General features: G+C 42.5%; 1 protein-coding gene across 3 annotated transcripts in view; it reads right to left on the minus strand.

Annotated features, from left to right (window-relative positions):
- The window catches only part of FRMD4A (FERM domain containing 4A), a 212232-nt gene that overhangs the window by 49666 nt on the left and 142638 nt on the right, over positions 1–19928 (minus strand). For all 3 annotated transcript variants that reach the window (XM_084206682.1, XM_084206684.1, XM_084206683.1), the window contains exons 8-11: positions 14551–14634; positions 7848–7913; positions 7576–7633; positions 5702–5788 (exon numbers count right to left, since the gene is read on the minus strand). In XM_084206682.1, coding sequence (XP_084062808.1) covers positions 5702–5788; positions 7576–7633; positions 7848–7913; positions 14551–14634 — 295 coding nt within the window. The remainder of the gene's footprint in view (positions 1–5701; positions 5789–7575; positions 7634–7847; positions 7914–14550; positions 14635–19928) is intronic.

The following is a 19928-nucleotide window of genomic DNA, read 5'->3' on the forward strand; positions in this document are numbered from 1 at the left end:
ATCCATATCTAGCTCCTACAGCTTTGCTGTAGGATACTGATTGTGGGTCAGATGGTGAGTGGGATTGGGAACTGATCGAGGTTAAGAGTGACCACTTTTTATGGCTGGGTGGTGCTAAACCAGTCAATCCCTTCTCTGAAGCAGTTTCCTTCCCAACTGCACAGCTATACCAGGATGGCTGAGGAGGGGGCCCAGGGGAGGAAGTGAGCAGGGGGGGCAGGATTGTGATGGGGGAGGAGAGTGCTGAAGGCCACTTCAGCTGATACTGCTGCCAAAAGAAATGTTCACTGAATCACAGCCCAGTGGCATGTCCAGCCAAATCCTGTGGAAGTTCTCAGTGTCAGGGACATAATCCTGCTTTCCAGCCCAGTGTGCTTTGATGTCATTTATTCAGCTCCCAGTGTGTTTGGCAGCTCTTTGGCACAGTGGTAAGGCATGGAGTAGTGGGTGCTGAAAGGGGAAGTGCCTGGTGCTGGATGGTAGAAATCCCAAACCGAGGGCAGACAGCAGGAAAAAAGGTTCTGGTGAGAACATGGTCTCCTGTCTTATGGGGATGGAATAGGGCATTTCTGCAGGGAAAGGCTTTAAACTGTGCCTGCTTTTCAGTGTTTGCAGGTCTGGGTATAACGTTTTAAGGAAAGAAATTGGGTGAGCAACCTCTGTCTGTGGTAAGGAAGCTTGCTTTGTGTATGTCTCCCCCCTTCCATGCGCCACATTTCCAAATACTAAACCAAGACTGAATTACTGCACTATAAAATGAGTTGAACCCACTGTGACCTGAAGACTGGTTCAGTTTACAGCCAAGTCCATAACCCAAGAAGCACAAGGGATCAGCAAGGGGAAGAGAAATGAAAGCGCAGAGCAGAAGGAGTCAGCAGGTAGTCCTTAACAGTCTGCTAATCACAGTGAATAATTTATTACAGCAGTGCCACTGAGACTCCACAAGCTTTTAAACCAGCATTTCCTGGAAATGGTTTCTGCTCGTTCTTTATCATTTGTAAATTTGAAATCTTCTATCCCTGTCTGCAATGCAAAGGTGTTTGCAAAGGTCCTAGGAAATGACGAGGAGCCCAATGAAACATGAGTCAAACACATTTTCTGACCTCACTAGATTCTGGATGTCCTAGAGAAAGTCCAGCCTGTTCGAAATACACCCTGTGGCTCAGCAGCATGCCAGTGAGAGGAGTGAGACACATGCTCCATACTTCTGACAAGAGAAACCAACTTGGCATCAAATCAAACACCCTCCTTGAACATGAGGATTTATAACCCCTCCCAAAATCCTCTTTGAAAATAACCAACTCAGAGTTAAAACCCAGGATGGAAGGTCACACTTTTAGTGCTATCTTCAGTCCTTCTGAGCTCTTGGCCTCTATTGTATCCTGTGGCAAGGAGCTGTGCAAGTGAATTGGGCTCCCTGTAACTAATTTGAATTTCATGTTTCTTTTGCCTTTTTGACTCCCCCTGTGTTCTATGATCAGTTAGGACAGAGAGCAATTTGTCAGCTTCCTCCTCCCCATCATTCACTACTTTCTGTACATTTCACATCAATCCTTACTTTTAGTTTTTTTAAGTTACTGGTCTGTCATTCCTTCACCACAGGAAGCACAAGTTTAACCACTCCATCAATGCAATTACTGACTTGACAATGGTTCATTATGCCCTAAAGCAGAGAGGATCTATTTGTTCTGCAATAAAGCAGCTCCTAATTAGGCTATTGCTCCTCCTGTGTAAATATCTCATTTTGCCTCTGGAATTGGGAAAGTTCACTCTATCTCTTGTTGTTTGGAAAAGGCCAAGTGGCATTGGACAGCAATCTTTCACTTTCTGGACACAATTAATGTGCTGATTACTTTGCTAATGCTTTTGACAAGCAGGTGTTTTTTCTCTGATCAGACACTTAAAACTACTGAATTTACTTGTGCTCTGCCGTGCTTGGTAGGAAGGGTCCAACTGGCCTCTTGTTTTTGCATGTTTAAATGGGAAGTCATGACGACACTACAAACTAAATATCAAATTCTTTGACATGAGAACCCAAAGACTGTTGCATAGACCTTATGGAAAGTGACAGAGCATTCTCACATCATGCTTCATTTAATCTCAGAGAAAGGGTAATGCTGAGAAGAAATGGCAGAACCTGGTAGCTGTCACAAGGAAATTCTTTGTCAAGTTACATTAATGGCTGAATTTTATGATGCCTCACATTTTATCTTATTTCTAAAAACCTTTATTCCCTTTGGGTTCTCTTCAGTAACCAGATAATGTAAGCTATGATAATATTTATGAGTCTGAGAAAAAAGGCTCACTTTAGGTTTCATTGCCACTAGCTTTCTGTAGAAGAAAATGAGATAACACCATATAGACATATCTCTTACAAAGCAACTAAACATTTCCAGACTCTCCTTTAAGGTAATTTTATTTTTCGTGAGAAGTTAAACATTTTCTCTGTCTTTTTATCTGCCATATGGAAGTCCTTTGGCTGACTTTGTTAATCATTCACTCTTCAGCTTGGAGTTAATTGTTTACTAACTGTTAAGCTGTTTGCACTAAAAAATGCCTTTGGGCTCTTAAATCAGTGGGAATATCTCACTAGAACAACAGAGATATGCCTGGTGCTACTACTTGGGTGTGTAGATCTCACAACTCCAGGCTACACTGAGGCTCTTTGTGTACAGGTCTCTGGGGATGGAGTGGATGGAGTCACATCCCTGTGTGCTGGTTAAAATGGACACAGCACTCAGACAAATGCTCACATAGGGCTGCTGCAGTGCCTTGGCTTTCTTTCCAGTTGCTCGGAAATTCAAGCAAAAAACCCTCTAATGACCCTTCACTAAAAATGATGGGTTTGGTCTTTTCACAAGAAAGCATTTGTAGAAGCTAAGTTTAACATAGAGGGAAATTGATTCTGTCCACCCTGGAAGCTGTGAGCTGCTTCTACAAGATGCCACTGGTTCTGCAAGCCCAACATCCAGAATGCCTCAACATATGGTTAGCAGGACAGCAGCCATCTTTCCACACTTGATACTCCCTTCTTCTTGTTCAGCTGGAGTGTTGGATTTTGTGTAGTATACCAAAACTTTTGCAATTATTTCCTACCCAAGAATGAACAGCCAGCAGATTATAACTCATAGGACCAAATTTGCACAACAGGCAACATTCAAGGGGAAGCCTTCGACAGGGCTTGCTGAGTCTGTGAACTGGCCCTCAACAGACAGAGGAAAAAGGATGACTCTCAAAGTGATGGCTTTGGGTAGATTCAGGGCTTCCACAAAATTCAAGTATAGACAGGAAGGAACATAAAAATAGAAACACAGAGACACATTAGTCTCTGCAGTCTAGGTACAACTGCATTCCAGTTTAATAGCCCTGCATTCCCATATGAACCACCCAGGACTAGGTGCCAGATACCCATCTCAGCTGCATCCCCAGTAATGCTGGAGAACTTGATGCCTGAGTGAGAACAGTACAAGCAGGATAAGGTTCTGGCCCTGCATCAGCCTCAATTCCCCTCTCCAGTCTCATCTAACTTGCTGACAAACCTGGTTAGTTTTCTAGAGACACATGGCTGATTTACTCCAGCAATTTAATGAAATCATGGTTTTGAGTGACTGCTAATGGGATTGCCCGAGATAGGTTCAGCTGCTTAGTGTCTGTTACAGTTTTACTCACAAGCACAAGAAACATGGAAATCTATCTAGGATGGCATATAGGAAAACATTACAATCTCCATCATAAGACAAGCGAGGTTTTTATATGCACTTCATATAAATGTCTTTATTTCAGCTGGTTTCTTGCTAAAATTTTTCTGCTTGTGTTTTTTCCAGGGAGACTTATTTTTCCATTGTAAGTTTTCAATTTGTTTCTGGCATCGGCAGTTTGCAGGAACAAAATAGTAAAGATCAGAAAAACCACAATCTCTTTCCCCCTCCCCCACTAATTTTACCTTGCAGAAAGTTCAGTAAAGTTTACCCCTCCCATTTGCACAGCAAAGACTTGAACCAGCACATGCTGGTGCAGTGAAATGAATCAGATACTGTGGCAGGCTGCTCCCAGATACCAGGGTTATCGAGTGCAATTTTACAATCTAATTAGCAAGAGGATTAAACACTACGCCTCACTGAGGCAGTTGATCTGCTCTTGCCAGAGGGGTTTTACCACCTGTGTAGGGTAAGAAATCTTTTTACTTGCTCCACAGAAGGTAAAATCACTCCACAGAGAAATAACGAAGCCTCAGCCACTCTGTCCAAGTCTCATCCCTGATTCAGCCTGTTCATTTTGGAATAGCTCTGCCAACAGATGGGGTTTGCAAGCATCATGTAGCAGAGAAATGCTCATCTAGGCTGTCTTTTCACTGCTGTGGTCTCTGGATTGTGGCAATGGACAGATCTGAGGCTGGAAATTCCTGCTTTCCCTTCCCACCCAACCATTCCTCACAGATAAATGACCACTTATGGCACAGTTCTTGGTACTTTATACATAAGGCAGCACCATTGTTTTGGGTCTGCTGGATTTCGTACACGATTTGCTGAGACCAAAAAAACTAATTACCAATAAAGAGAAAACCAGCTCCCTATTTTTTAGGGTTACACTTGGAGAAGAAGTATCAGAGGTCCCTAAAGCCCCTGATTTGAGGTGCAGTGTGAGTGCTAAAGGTAGGCTAGTGGGGACACAGACAGAGAGGCTGGCAAAGATTTAATCAAGCTCCAAAACCAATGCTACAGAGTAGATCAGCCTGATCAGCTGAGAAGAGAAAGTAGAAAAGCTGAGAAAGGAGGCTTGACCCTTCAGGTGGAAATGTGTTTCCTCTTGCGCAATCAGAGCACCTCATCTCTCCTCTCCTTCCTTCTGATGCTCTCCACCAACCCTCTCATCCCAAGAGGGCTGACAATAATTGTTATAACGTGTGAAAGGCTGAGTCCTGTCATGGCAGGGCACTAATTTCTTCCAAAGAAATGTCTGTATTCCTAAGACTGACTTTTGAAGGCATCTTTTAAGTACATGTCTTCCCTGGGGGGTTGGCAGTACTGGAGATATGTGGGTGCAAACACCTAGCCTAGGCATGTTTTAAACTACCATATGTGAAGATGGCTTGCCCTGCAGGTAGTGATTGATCCCAAATAGATGTGTCTTTCAGCCTTTTTGAAGACCTCCTTACTCTCCTTGTCCTTCCTTTTAATGAATAAAAGTCCCATTAACAGCCTTCAGTGAAAAAAGGCTAATTGATGCACCTATTGTCTCTTGCTGCCTCCTTAGCAGTTCAGTTTTCTACCAAAACCTTGATTCTAGCTCATTTTAATAGAAGATGCTCTCTTTGAGCACCAGGCAGTGTCCAACTTGAATGTGACCAGAGGAGGTGAAAGAGTAACTGGTACAGAAACAATGCAAAGACAAATACAGGACTTCCAGCACCTGAGAGGATCAGCCCTTGAGTTCCCATCTATATCTTCTAAATCACAGAAAAAACCCCCATAAATTGCAAGATTAAGTGACACTTATTTCCGCCAAACCCCACAACTTTTAATAAATTATGAGCTACTTTTGTCCATTAATTCTTTGCAGACATTGAGACAAGCTTGGGAGAAAACAAAGATCCTTCAAAAATCACATGAATCAATGCCAGCATTTGGTGTACATCACACCCTTGACTCAAGCTATGACATGTGTGGCAAGCCCAGACCTTGGTAGAAAAGTAAACACTTACCTTTCTTGGTTTCACTTTATCATGGTAGTCATATTGAAAAATCCCCTTATAGCTAAGTCCTAACCACCATGGAATTCCCTGCTTGTCCTGAAAGAGAAAACAGAGGGAGTTATATTGAATACGATGGGGAAATGCTGGAGATTTCCTGTGTTGTTGCTCAAGATGAAGATTTGTTTCTAAGTAATATCTTTGAATGGGTGTTGTTAAATTTCCCCCTGCCAAGTTCCTGCAAGTCACAAAGATCCACAGTGTTCAGAAGAGATCTGTTTCACTTTTGGCCATGACATATAAAACAACTTAAAATACATCACATGTGATCAAGTTACTCAAAATGCTGTCAGGGGTGGTGAGGAGTTTGACATGGGTCCCTTGAGCAGTGGTGCATCCTCTTTCTCTTCCCTGTAAATTATTCAGTCTGAACACTCAGATTTGGAGAGGAAGGAAAGCAAATCACCCAGCTGACTTGAATTATGTGGAGGGATTTTAGCATTAGTCTTGAAAATGCAGCAGTAATGGGATCTGAGAGCTACCAAGTGATAAGGTCTGACAGGCTTGGACCCAACTGCTTTGTGTCTGAGTGTGCAATAAAACGTCCTTATGGAGTAATGGCTGATATCTGATCCCAGTCTCTGCAATTTACTGAGCTGAAGTCCTCAATGAAATTACATCTGTTCTGTTAATGTGATAGAGAATGGCAGGGTAAACCACAGCAAAACCAAACCCCCACATCAGGCAGAAGCAAACCCTATTATGTGCAATATTTGCTGCCTCATTGCTGCTCACTGCTGCTTATTGACCACAGGGAGCTCACTGGAATAGCTCTCAAATCTTTGCAGTATTGAACATCCAGCCCAATCCATTAGATTTTTCTTGATCTAGAGTAGTCCAAGAGACCTGGATGCAAAGGGTGCTGCAGAGATCCTGTCCTCTGAGAAAAGATGAGGCTAATGCTTTTTGCAAAATAATAATAACTTTATTATTACATCCTATTAGCAGGAATAGATTAGAAACACATCTCCTGAGATGAGTACAGTCAGATATTTGTGTTTTTATAGTACCGCATATGTGTACAAGATATTACAAATGTTTGAAAAACCATATGATCTGTGCACAGAGATAATGATGAAACACATCAAAACCTCAGGGGTGATAAATGAGGGAATATGCTCTGGGGAATGTGGCTTTAGCTTTCTTTCTATGTTTATTGATTTCTCTATTTACAAAAACCCAAACCTACACAGCTGGTCAGGCAGAGAAGTAATAATAATAATAATAATATGAAGCTAGAAATTTTGGTGATAAATCATTAGAAAAAAGAAATTAGGAACTTCATGAATAGCTGAATGAAGTCCACACAGAAGTGGAGAGCTGTTTGGGGATGAGAATGGGCTACCTATCTATAGAGTACAAGACTGTTCTGGCATTAAAATTATGCACAATCTCTGTATCCATGTACATATGCCAGAGGAGCTACAGTATGCAGGTCATGGCTGGCCCTAAATAGGTGTTCATGGATCTGCCATCTGGGAAAGATCTGACCTCTTGGAGGTACAAAAAGCATTGTCTTCCAGAGATGTGTCTGGCTTGTCCCTTTGGTGGTGGTTCACTGGCATTGCCATGCTGCTGACTGAGCTGAACACTCCAGCACAATAGGACTGCGAGAGTTTTATCTCCAAGAACAGGATTTTCCTCTTTGGAACTGTATTTACTAAACATGCACACACAGCTGAAATAAGTTTATCCTACCTCAGGAAGTGAAACGAGACTTTAGTAGCAGTGTATTGTATTCTGAGAGCAGGATGGCTGTTTGTACCTCTCTCCCTCCCTCTCCAACAAGAGTTTAATTCAGGGAAGGACCTTCTTGTAGCACGTACCTTTACTGCGTAATAATGCACTCCGTATGTTGGGAGGGACTCTACAATGCTCATGTAACTGCAAAACAACACAGAAGAGAATAACACATCTGAGAAGCTGGGAGGGTGATCTGAAAAAAAAACTTTGATAAGTAAATAATTATGCCAAGAAATACTTAAAAATGAAGCATTGCATGAGATGGGAAGCATAGTTACATATTGTATTTACAGTTCTGTAGAAATGCTTCATAATAAAACAAAGGTCACAAAGAAATCATTCTTGTTTCACTTACTTCACAATTGCTTGACCTCTCGTCTGACCATTTAGTTTCTTGTAATGTTCAATGACTCGATCCTCACTGGAAAGGAAAAAAATTGGGTCTTTTATATAACGGCATTATCATGACTAAAAATCTTGTCAAAAGCTGGAGAGATACATATGTTAACACAGCTACTGACTGATGGAATCAAAAAATGCCAAGCAAAACCATTAGATGAGGGGATTTGGTGCAGAGCAGGGTAAACAAAGGGGGAGTCACAGACTGAGAATAAAAATGGTTTTCTAAGAGCTGGGTCTCTGGAAGAACCCTTTTTCCTCACAAACATGGTACCTAGTTGTACAGACTTTTCCCTTTCTGCATTCCTTTCCTTACCTACAAATGATAGCCACAATACTGCACTGAGGGCAAACAGATTTGTGTTGGAGCTGCTCAAGGTGTGCTTTGTCCTAGCTGCTGTAATTTCTTTTCAAGCCCATCATGTCCCCTGAAAGATGGGCAGAACTGTCAGAAATTGGTGGCCAGTCATAGCCCTAAGACTGACAGATTGCTCCTCACTGCAACTGCATAACTGCAGGTGCACCATTGGAAGTACTCTGGAGCAATCTCTCTCCCAGGGAGCTGTGTAGCCTCTCCCAGTGTACACAGAGGCAACATTAACAGCAGTGACAAGGGATATTTCCAGGGCACTCAAACTTGAGTTTCTTTACTTCTAAAGTATTCATGTGCCTTTGCTTACTTTAGAGTTATACTAACTTGAGTTCCCCCAGGCAACTCCTGGCAAAGCACTGGAAGCTGGCATGAGCTGGGGCCCATTTCCAACAGCTTGTTGGAGACTAAGATCATTTTATGTTTTAGGAAGACATGAACCATGTCATCGTGTGTTCCAAGGTGAACCATCGAGGCTGTCCCACACCAGTGGGCTTCTGTGTCAGACAATTCTGAGTGTGTGCCAATAAGCACTAGAGATGGACATCCAAGAGAGATCAGCATGACCCAAATGACAGAGAGACACATGTAAGTTCACTTTAAAGAATTTCACTCATTTTTCTCCGGTGAATGGGCAGCAAAGCTATTTGATGCATACAATCAGCTGTGCCAGCAAGATCACAGCATGGCAAAGTATAAGCCAAGGATCCAATGTAATGCACACAGGACCTGCTCTGCTACACTAGCATGACAGAACACTGAAGTCCTCAGGTTTAAAACCAATTACTTGCTCTTTATTTTGTATTTTATTTTTTATTCCCAAGGACAGGGAATCTGTTGAGTCCCCGGGAGATTCTGTACAGAACTTGCCAGGCCAAGAGAAGGGAAACCTAAACTACCTTCATGCCACCTTAGTGCCCTCCCCACCTGGCCCTGCATGAGCTTCCATCCATGCCTGTGTGTATCCCATGCCACCACGCTGCATGTGGTTTAGGGCAATGTGAACTGGCATTCCTCCTTCCCTGCATTTCCTGGATCCAGCAGGACCCCCTAATGGGGCCTTTCAGTTGCCCACCATGTGATAATCCTTCCCCAGGCAGAACTGAAGCCAGCTGTATTGCTAGGCAGTGTGAAGGAGCACAGCAGGGTGGGATGATGGTAGATGACCTCACCACGGCTGCTCAGAGATGCCCATGGGGGCTTTTGTGGAGGATTGCAAAGCATTTCACCAGCCCAGCTTAACAGGACTGCATCTTCTTCTCATTGCTGCCTTCCCCATTTGCACCCCTAGGCCAGAGAGGACAGAACCTCTTTTAGAGAGAGAACCAGAATCTCCAGAGCCACAACAGCTTTTAGAAAGAAGCGGCACAGGGGAGCTGAGGATTGTGCAGCCCTAATAATGAAGAGGGAAAGGAGAACCAGAAACATCAGTGAAGGCAGCAAAGTGCAATTTAGAGACAGTGTCAGATTGTCAGCAGGGCCAGCTTTTCCCTCACAAGCCTGTTGTTTATCTGAGAGGTTATTTAACTGCTTTCCTTACTCACTCACCAAGTGGCTTTCCCCATTCACCCTATAAAAATAAAAGAGCCCTTTTCAGAGCTGTCCCATCAGCAGGCCACAGCAGGATGCTGACTGAGCCAGTGACACATTACATGGAAAAATGAATGGTCCAGCTCTCCCATCAAACCCCTCAGAATCATTTTAATGCTTAGAAAATGATGTCTAAATTCTACAGCTATGAAACATATTCAGCACACTGATCCAAGCAAGTACCACAGATGTTATGGGTGTGCACATGAAGGCAGAGCCTGGGTCTCCTGCCATGATTATCATAAACAGGATTACTTTTGGAGCAATAACTGAATTACATGAGTGTTCAGTATTGGAAGATCTCCAAAAAACATCATTCTTAATAAAAAAGATAGACAGAGAGGGCTTACAGCCCTTTGAAATTACCTCTTAAAACCAGGATTACATGTGGATGCAATTCCTCTGTCTCAGACAGGAACAAACCAGGAGTGACTTCTCAGAAAATAATGGAGTTTCTCCAGTGGAAAACACTCCTAGCTTTATTTTCCACTCTGTGCAGTTTATTGCACAGATCAAGCTCTCATACTACTGCCATTCATGGAAAGAGTAAATGTACCTGGACATGCTGATTATTTAATGCAATTCTGGATGTGCTCTCCTTTCTTACAAATTCTTATTATAAAAAAATTGGTATGTTCCTAGACCATACTCCTTGGGTAGGGAAGCCAATTGATGCCCCATTTCCTTCAAAAGGGCAGATCAGATGTCAGGGACGCTTCCTGAACAGCAGGACAAAGGGTTGTGTTTTCAACCCACGCTAGAAATTTGGGATATTCCAGGCTCTACCCAGTTCTTCTAAGCAAATGCAGGCAATGCTATACCCCCATTGTTCTGTTAGGGTACTGATGATTTTTCTTAGTAAAATGTTTTGTGGTCTACAGATGTTAAGTGCCAGGCAAGTATCACCTTTGTTTCTTCTTTCCTTTGAACAAAAAATATAAAGCCTCAAATATCAATCAAGCCATATTTAAGAGTGGCATCTGTGGCCTTTCACCTTCCTGCAGCACTGGCCTTGTAACTGGGGAAAGAAACGTGTACTCCAGAGTACAATTCATCCAAACCAATTTTGACAGATTTCTTGGGAGGAGGTTACTGCTACTTCTCTCTGCTGACAGCAAAGGGAGCTGAGGGCACCTAGCTCAGATAGCAATGTCCACACTGGAAAAACATTCACAGTTACAACAATCTGTGTGACAGTCCCTCCTCTAACAATTCTCTGAACTTCCTTTTCCTTCCACTGCCCTGTGCAAGAAGGATCATGCAGCACAGAGGTTGCTTTCTGCCTTCAGCTCTGGGCTGGAGGGTTAAGCCCAACACACGCCAGGGAAAACAAGCAAAATCATTCACGGGTCAGAAGGAGCATTAGCAGTGCCTATAAACATGCTCCCCTATCATTTCAGCTGTTCATCTCCAGGCAGCTGCCATGCTGCTATTGACAGCTGGGAGAGTGCTGGGACACTGCTGGGACCACCAGCTGACGTCTCCTCTCCCCCCTGCTCTGCCTTGTTGCTGTGTTGGTGACACAGAAACTCATTCACAGTGCAGGGCTGGCAGAGGATGCTTAACTAATGTGGAGACAGAGACACGGAGGCTGCCGAAGCACTGCTGTCTGTTTGCCAGCTCATAAAACATTCCCCCCAAAGCTGCAGAAATTAATACATGGATGATATTCTGCAGCAGACAACTCTGATAAAGATCTTTAGAAGTAACAAGAAATCCCTCCTGTCCCAGCAGCTTATAGAACTGGACAGCAGACAACTTGCAAGCAAATGCAGGCCTTGAGTTTCTCATCATCAGATCCAGATTTTCAAAGTTAGTTGTTTCCTCCCTTTCTTCCCAGTACACTGAGCTGTTTTAAATAGCTGTCCATTCATTGCTGTTCCTTAGTGTTATTCTGTTTCTAACCTGACTTTTCCATTTGGATTACATTATTGAACAAATAATGTCTTTATTTGCAGTTGTATGCTGTCCCTCTGAAGCCACCAGCACCTTTTAGGCCAAGGGACCAAGATCTGGACCAGGGCCTCAGGTCTGTGTTGAAGCAGAGAAAATCACTAAATAGTGATTTTCAGCTGACATTTTCAGAGGTGGGTATTCTGGCAACACTGATCCTTTGGGATGCTAAAAACAAGCTCACATTGAAAGTCAGTGGGAACCTGGGAGAAGTCTGGTCTGTTGAAAATCCCAATCTAGAATTCACTTTTGTGTTGTTGCACCTCATATCAGCCTTATTACTGACAACTGAGTACTGGGATGGCTTGTTAGGAAGGATCTGAAATGAGATAAAATGCAATGACAAGTGTCTGGTAAGGAGCACTGCAAGTTAACACATTTCTTAAGGTTCTCTCCAGTCTCTGTGACTGGTTTTGTGTCTGTTTCCATGCATGGCCAAGAGAAATCAAAACTCAGAGCCTCAACTCCTGGGCTGTGTGGGAGGACCAGAAGCTCAGCTTTCATTTAAAAGAAAAAGAAATAGAAACAAACCCACCCAAAAGCCCGTTCTTTCTTCACCAGTAATCAGAGATGCCAAAAGATGCTTGAAAATAAGATGTGCAACTGATTATTCTGAACCTGGAGAAAGCTGCAAGAGATTACAGTGAAGGGAAAGGCCTACACAAAGGTATGGAACCACGAGATTCCATGAAGGTGGAATCAGAGGCACAAACTGTGCTGATCTAAGAATCCAGGACTCATCCCACAGGTGTTGCTACATTTGGTAGGTGCAACAATTGATGCTTTTTAATAGTGTGTGATGGAAATGTATTATTTTATGAAGATCTTTTACAGCATCTTGCCAAAGGTATCACAGTATTTACTTGATTATCTATTTTGTTATCTCTTAATTCACTTCAGCTGATAAAAATATAGTACCAAGTTATTTTGCTTGTCTGTTTTAAACTAATTAGAGCGATTACCCATCCCATCTTTAATGTTTTAAAAGTTTCTTTCCAGGATTGGATATTCACTTGTGACTGCTTGCACTCATGCTGAAGAACTACAGAATAGAACCGATTGCTCACAGAAAAGGTTTGGATGAAATCTGCACCTGGTACATGATCTGCATGTGATGTGAAGTGTCAGAGAACACAGTTTTAAAAATCTGCTCCCTTAGATCACTGAAGTTTGATTTGTAATTTTGAGGCTTTTTGTCTGATTCACCAACAGATGCTTCCTGAGAGCATTAAGTGTTTCAGAGGGTGTTTAGAGAAAAGCCATCATTAAAAAGTAATGAACTACTAGTGTTAAAGAGATCTTTTAGAGCTGCTTACTGACATGAAATCACAAGGGAGTCACAGGACTGTAGTCTCTGATTTTATTACTCCATTGGCAACGCCACCTTCACAACCTGTGACCTGTTCTCAGTCACATGAGACCCCCCACAAAATTAAGTACAGCTGCAAGTGCTGTACCTTGTGTATAAATGCAAATACTCATATTCTGAACACGAGGATTTTACATGGCTCTTCTCACTGTGTGGCACTTCATTAAGACCTTAGGCCATGTTCTTGCTGAAGGGTCAGATTTGCCTTCCCTGTCAGTGCCTACTTGCTCCCACTCCTCCTCTTGAGATGGCTTTCATCTTGAGCTCCCAGTCTGTCAGTCAGCCAGGCCACATGGAAATGTACTGCTTTTGAGTGTATGGAATAGATTTTGGAAAAAGAGATGTTCCTAAGAGGAAGACCATTCTTCTTCAATGAGATAGCAGCCTACATTTATCATTTTTCATGAAGATTTGATTTGGTTCTTAGAGAGAAATATCAGGAGATTGTGATGATCCACAGTTATTGTGCCAGTGATCCTAATTTCAACTGGGGACTCTGAATCTCTCCTTATATTCTCAGAAAAGGATTAGGAGACCTCACAATGAGCTTGCCTATGACTTGACACTAGGTACAGTTAATTCCACTGTTTTAGCCATGCTAGGAGAAGAGGATGACCTTTTTGGCAAAGAGAAGGACTGACATCATAGCCTACAAACTGATTTGTTTCCCCCTGCCATCCTCAGATTACCAAAATGCAGAAATGAAAAGAGTACCAGATAAAGAAGCTCAATCCAACCCCCAGGCTTACAGCCTAATGCTTTAAAGGCAAACATGAAAGAGCAACAAGCAGAAAATGGAGTGAAAGTATCTCCCCTTTAATGAACAGTCTTTCCCAAAATTCTTTCCTATTTGCACAGATAAAAGGGATATGCAGGGTGGCACGAAGAATCTATGTGTGTGGCATGCAAAATCTAAATGTGATCCTGTTCCTACCTAGAGCTTGTTTTTCAGTGCAATAAAGACAGAGCAAACACCTCCAAACACTGAGTTCATATAAAAGGAAATGAGTTCAGCTATGCCATACAGAGAGGATTTACAAGATGAAACTGAATCACTCAAAACAAGGCAGTACAAAACACTGACATTTCCAACTGGTTAAAATCTTTCACAAATGCAAAGTGCTGTGAAAGTGAATGGCACATTAGGCCTCTTGATTTCATCGGGACATTTGCACACTTAGAGTGGAGTTTTGGCCAGGCATTTGGGAGATGGGGAAACTGAGGCCCAGGACGGTAGCTCTACTTGTGTTAAGTCATGCAATGAGTCAGTGACAGACCCAGAGGCAGAGGGCAGGAACCTCTGCACCCCAGTTCCCCTCTCAGATCACACTGCCAGAGCCAGGTCCTGCACAAGGACTGTGGAGAGTGATACATTACCAGTAAGCGAGGGAAGGATGCTCCTTCAGCGCTGGTGTTGGAAGGGCTGGCAGCTTCTTTAATTCATTCCTTACAACTTCATTGCTGAAAGAGAGTTCAAAAGGAGGATCAGGCTACAAGAAAACAACCACAATATTTGATATGACTTGACCTAGCTGGCAGGCTGCTATGGCTCTACATCTGTTCCTTCTTAACAAAAGGCACTGGGGTTTCCTTTTTCTCCTCTTTTTATTTGTTTTATGGCAGCCCAGTTAACTTTTCCCTCTATTATCAAAATTAGAGAGAAGCTCTCCCAGATGGTTATGTTGAAGCACTTCCTACCAGTGACTGGACACAAAAGCCACCATGTCACATGTCACTGAGCAGGGTGTCACGGACATGTTCATATAGGGAAAAAAACCAAGGGGGAGTGAAAGTGATGCTTTCAGCTGCAATTATACATCTTTATTTAATGCCTTATAAACTGCTGCAAAAAGTAATAATTTGCTTTCTTAGCATCACAGGTTGCTCTTAACTCTTGCCCAGTGATCTGCCCTTTGCATAACACCTTCACTGATAAGACTTCACTTTGAATTTGGATCCTGCTACACAAAACCTTCCTACACAACCTCCTTCACTAACATTCTTCTCCCTGCAATCTCCAGTGGCCACAATGGCCAGCTGGAGCAGCATCACTGTGCAGCAGAGAGCAGGGAGAGCTCATCAAATGGGAGCAGATTCTCACAGATGAAACCGTGGGATTTTCTCCTACAAACCCCAGATGCCTCCCTTCCCACTTTTAAACATACATGGAATTGTGCGCACATTGAAAAAAAAAGCCTCAAAGGCTTGGGAAGGAAGGCAGTGCTGCTATTAATTTTTAAAATTGTAGAAATACACAGCCAAGAGGGCCAGACAGGACACGGAGGAGTGCCAAAGAATTCATGTTTATTGGCTTACTTCGTTCCAGAAACTTTTTCTGCTTTCTTATACCCTTTCCTTTATCCTACCCAAATGTGTGGCTGTCCTGGAGCTGCAGAGAGATATCTCTTCCAGAGCTCCAGATTCCCCAGCCCACTGGCATCTCCCACGAGGCTGGTAGACAGGCAGACAGGTAGTCTTGACCTCTCTGGCTGCAGACCAGAGATCCTGACATCTGCTAAAGACTTGAGGAGCTCTTGGACATCCCAGATCACCCTGGGTTTCATCCTTGTCTCTGGGACAGTCTGTATGTTTGCTTGTAGAGAAGTGACACTGCTTCAGTTGTAAAAATCTTCCCACAGCATTTCTCCACTTACACATCCCAGGAGCAGGCTCTGCCTGAGACCTAGGTGGGTTTGTCTTAATTGGAGTCTGCAGGTTAATTGCTAGGTTGGGCCATAGGGTAAACCACTGACATAAATCCTGGAGCAGGCATTTTGGGCATGTCTACAGACATTTGTTATTTATTATTATGGTAGTTCCTTGACAATCAATTAAGTAGTTTCAAAACAGGACCAAACTTCTAGTCAGGACAAATCTGTGAGAGATGGCCAAGTCTCAATGACGCTCAAATTTTGCAGAGTGAAAAGATGTGCTGAATAGCACACAAGAACTGAGGCAACTGCTGCCATGCTAAGCAAATGGAAAACCACTTTGTAACACCTCCTATGCCAAGCCAAAAGGCTCTTGACAAACAGTGTTTGAACACCCACTCCTGCCCAAATCCCATGGTCACTTGGCCATCAGAGAACTCTTCTAAGTGCACATGCTCAAAACCTATTCAGATTTATTCTTCCATGGCAGGTAAATATCTACACAAGTCTGAACATGAAGTTGCTCTGCACAGTGTTATCTGCTGATCTGGAAGCTCTGTTCTGTGACTGACAGCCTAGAAAATAAGTTGCTGCTTTTTACAGTTTATTGCCAAGAGCTGTCTCCTCCACAGCGTGTGCATACTCAGCTCTTACTGAGGTTTTTGACATTTTGAAAGAAACTGGGAAAAAATAATAGAACTTGGGACAATCAGAGTGCAAGCAGAAGTAACTGCCCTCAAATGAAGATTTTTTGAAGCTGGCTGCTCAGAGAAGGAAGTTGAGAGATTTCCAAAACTTTTCTGGGAAAGCACAGAGTGAGTTCCAAACGGGGACTTTCTGAGCCCAGAAATCTATCAAATAGGGCAAGATTAGTGGTGACTAATGATCCCTGAGAGTCTGGGAAAAACTCTGAGTCAGTAATGGCTCCTATAAAAGAAAGGGCTAACATCAGTCAGCTCTGTTTTTTCTGTCAGTGAGGCACAAAGTTTGCCTGTGCTCTGACAAGGTCTTTTAAGAATCAGAGAGAAAGACATTCTTAGTGATGTTGGGCAGGATTAACATTTCTGCTCAGCACCTAGAAAATATTGTAAGGATAGTGCCTCAGCCTCAAAGCACCTCAAAAGTCAGGTAATCACTTCCAGGACCAAAAAGGTATTTCATTTTGTGGTCCATGCATTCACTAAACCTTCTGGCAAGACTCATCTCAAGACAAATTCATTTAGACTCCCAAAAAGATGTTAAATCAATAAAAGGAAAAAAAATAATGACTCAGGTTGCATTTGAACTAGTGGTCATGGGGTCAACTTTCAGCTCCTTTTAAAACACTGAACCCCTCAATTTTTAAAATGCTTCCAGCAGGATCACAAGTGGTTTTTTACTTACTGCCTTTCATGCTTTTTCTAGTAAAATATCTCAGTGTGTTTGTTTTATTACTGTATTTAGAAAGTGTTTGTTTAATCCGGTCACTTGTGCTGCATTTATTTTATATTCGGAAGTGTCCAGCCTCCAGGGCTGATATATACAGAAGGGTGTTTAGGACACAGATTTATTAATATGCAGGGGAAAGGCTCCAAAAACAGTTTCTCTGTGTTCCCTAGACCAATTTATTTCTTTTTTTTCCTACGGTGGAAATGGTAATATTTAAAGGACTGAATAACAATATGAAAACTGAACTGGAAAAGCCATCTGCATGGGTTCCTGAAAGCTGCTTAGAAAGCTTTAGTAAGGTTGACTAACAATGGACCTAGAAAACAGAACTCCTTTTTCTTGGATTTGTTCTGGTACTGCCTGTTTAATGAGTTTTGTCCAAGTAAATTAGTCACTACCTCTTAGTATCTTTATCTACACATGGGGGCAAAAGGCCTGCCTAGAACTTCATAAACATTTTGTGAAAAACAAGTTTTTGCATACTGTCTAAAATAATTTTGAGCAAGATTACATATGCAGTTGTCTCAGGAAATCCATCCATTTTCCAGCATGTGTAATAACAATGATCAGGAACAAAACAAAACTGCAGGTTAAAGTTACCAACTCTTCTCAGCATGGTAATTAATTCTGTAGAATGCAGGAGGAAATGCATACTCTGAGATTCTCAGATTAGATGGTACTTTTCAAAATACAGTCTTTAGGATCTTTACCATTAGGCTGCAAGATTGCAGCCCAAGTTTCCTAACCCTTCAATACACTCTAATTGGTTAAATGTCACTTGGTTACACAAAAAGAAAAGTAAGCCAGAAAGTATGTTAGATTACCATCTGCCCAAACGTTGAAATTATTGTGAAATTCTGCCTAGCAGGAAACTGGCTGTTAGCTTTCCACCCTTGTTATTCTTTCATATATTGCTGGGAGACACTTGGAGTTCAATTGAAATGTCTCATACTTTTTAACTGGAAGAAATCTAGCAATGAGGAAGTAGCTGCAGTGGTTCAGGATTTTGTTTTACTCAGAGGTTTTTCCTTCCCATCCCCAAACAGAGGGACAAATGATCTGTATATGCCATTTCCTGCTGCTTTGACATACAAGCACTTTAAGGCTGAAGAACTGGATTATGAAAATTTAAAAACAAAGCTGGTGTGAGTTTCCCAGAGATTTTGGGACTGGACTCTCAATCTGGCAGGATGAAATTAGGGGAAAAAAGAAACTCCCAATTATTTTAACAATATGCTGTATTCCCCCACAAATTAGCCAGGGCAGCCTTGGTAATTCCTTTATGTAGACCTAAAGAGAGTCACACCTGTAGGATCTGTGTCCATCTAAGAAACTGAAATTTGTCCTGCCTATGCTCTGCCAACCAAGTGTGACTCAGCTCCCAACTAGAAACAAGATTAGTCTGAGCTAATAACCTTTAGATCTGTCTGCAGGGTACTAGTTTAGGACCTTTATACATGCAATTCTGTGCCTTTGAAGTCAAAATGTTTGCAGCTAATATTGAAAAGCACAGATCCAATCTTAAGTGTCCGGTTCCACCTGAAAACCAGCTGAACAAGGAAACCTGATTGTGCAAAATTCAATGGTATGTTCCAGATGAAAACATATTTAAGTCTTGTCAGCTGAAGCATTTGGGCATTCTCTTTCAGTAATGTGAAAATGCTCTTCTTTAGTGCAGAGGACTAGGAACTTCTTAAGAAGAAAAGTTTTTTATTTTAAACCTCATTCTGCCTAAATGTTTATCAACTAAGAGATAGAGGCCACTTACAGCAAACATTTAGAAATACTTAGTTGATCTAAACAGGATCAGGAACTCAGGGTTTCTGATGAGCATGTTTTTGAAATGAAACACACATTAGAAATAGAAAAGGACTTAAAAGAATTCCTCACTATAGCGGCTAAACTCATCTGTCAGGGCTTAGTGGCATTTTACTTCAAGACAGGTGAGGGTGACTTGGACTGTGTTCCCCAGGCTTAGCAAAACCTGGGAATCACTGTGATGCCCAAGGTGACAAGAAGCAGTGATAACAGACTCATGCATGGTAATGTTCTACCAAAGGATCGTGTTTGAAATGACACGAGCTGCTTTTTGGAAAAGGAAGAAGAAGTATTCTGAGCACAGTGATTATTCTGAAGTATGGGATGATTTCCTCAAAAGCAGCAGTGGAAGTTGCTGTCACTGAGGATGTATCAGTTCACAGAGGTAGAAAGCTGACTGTTAAGAGTTTGTAAGACTGATTCTGCTTTTTGAGTTCCCATGAGGCCCAAAGAGCAGACTTGCAACTGCATTCAAGAGTCCTGAACCAGCTGCAGATGCTCCACGTGGCTGCAGTGGGGTTTGGAGGTAATCCCACTCCGGCCACCACGGGCAGGTGCCAACACGCAGCTGGAGCTGTGACAGTTTGGCTTTGACTATCCCAGCACCTGAGGTGATCAGCAGTGACTCACAGGAAGGCTCCCATGGGGAACAGCAATTCTCCCATCACTACCAGTAAGCCAGTGCTTATGCACTTTCCTGGATCAGGGCCAGAGAGAAACTTGTACTCTCACAGGCTATAAATCTGATGGTGGCAGTAGACAGGACAGGTGTGGGAAAGCTGCAGTCTGCGTTCCAAGCATGCAACCCTTTAGAATTAAATTATTTCTTCAAAAACAAAGAGTTCAAGAGTTCAGCCT

Source organism: Fringilla coelebs (genome assembly GCF_963513975.1).
Source record: "Fringilla coelebs genome assembly, chromosome: 5".
In the NCBI taxonomy this organism is placed as follows: Eukaryota; Metazoa; Chordata; class Aves; order Passeriformes; family Fringillidae; genus Fringilla; species Fringilla coelebs.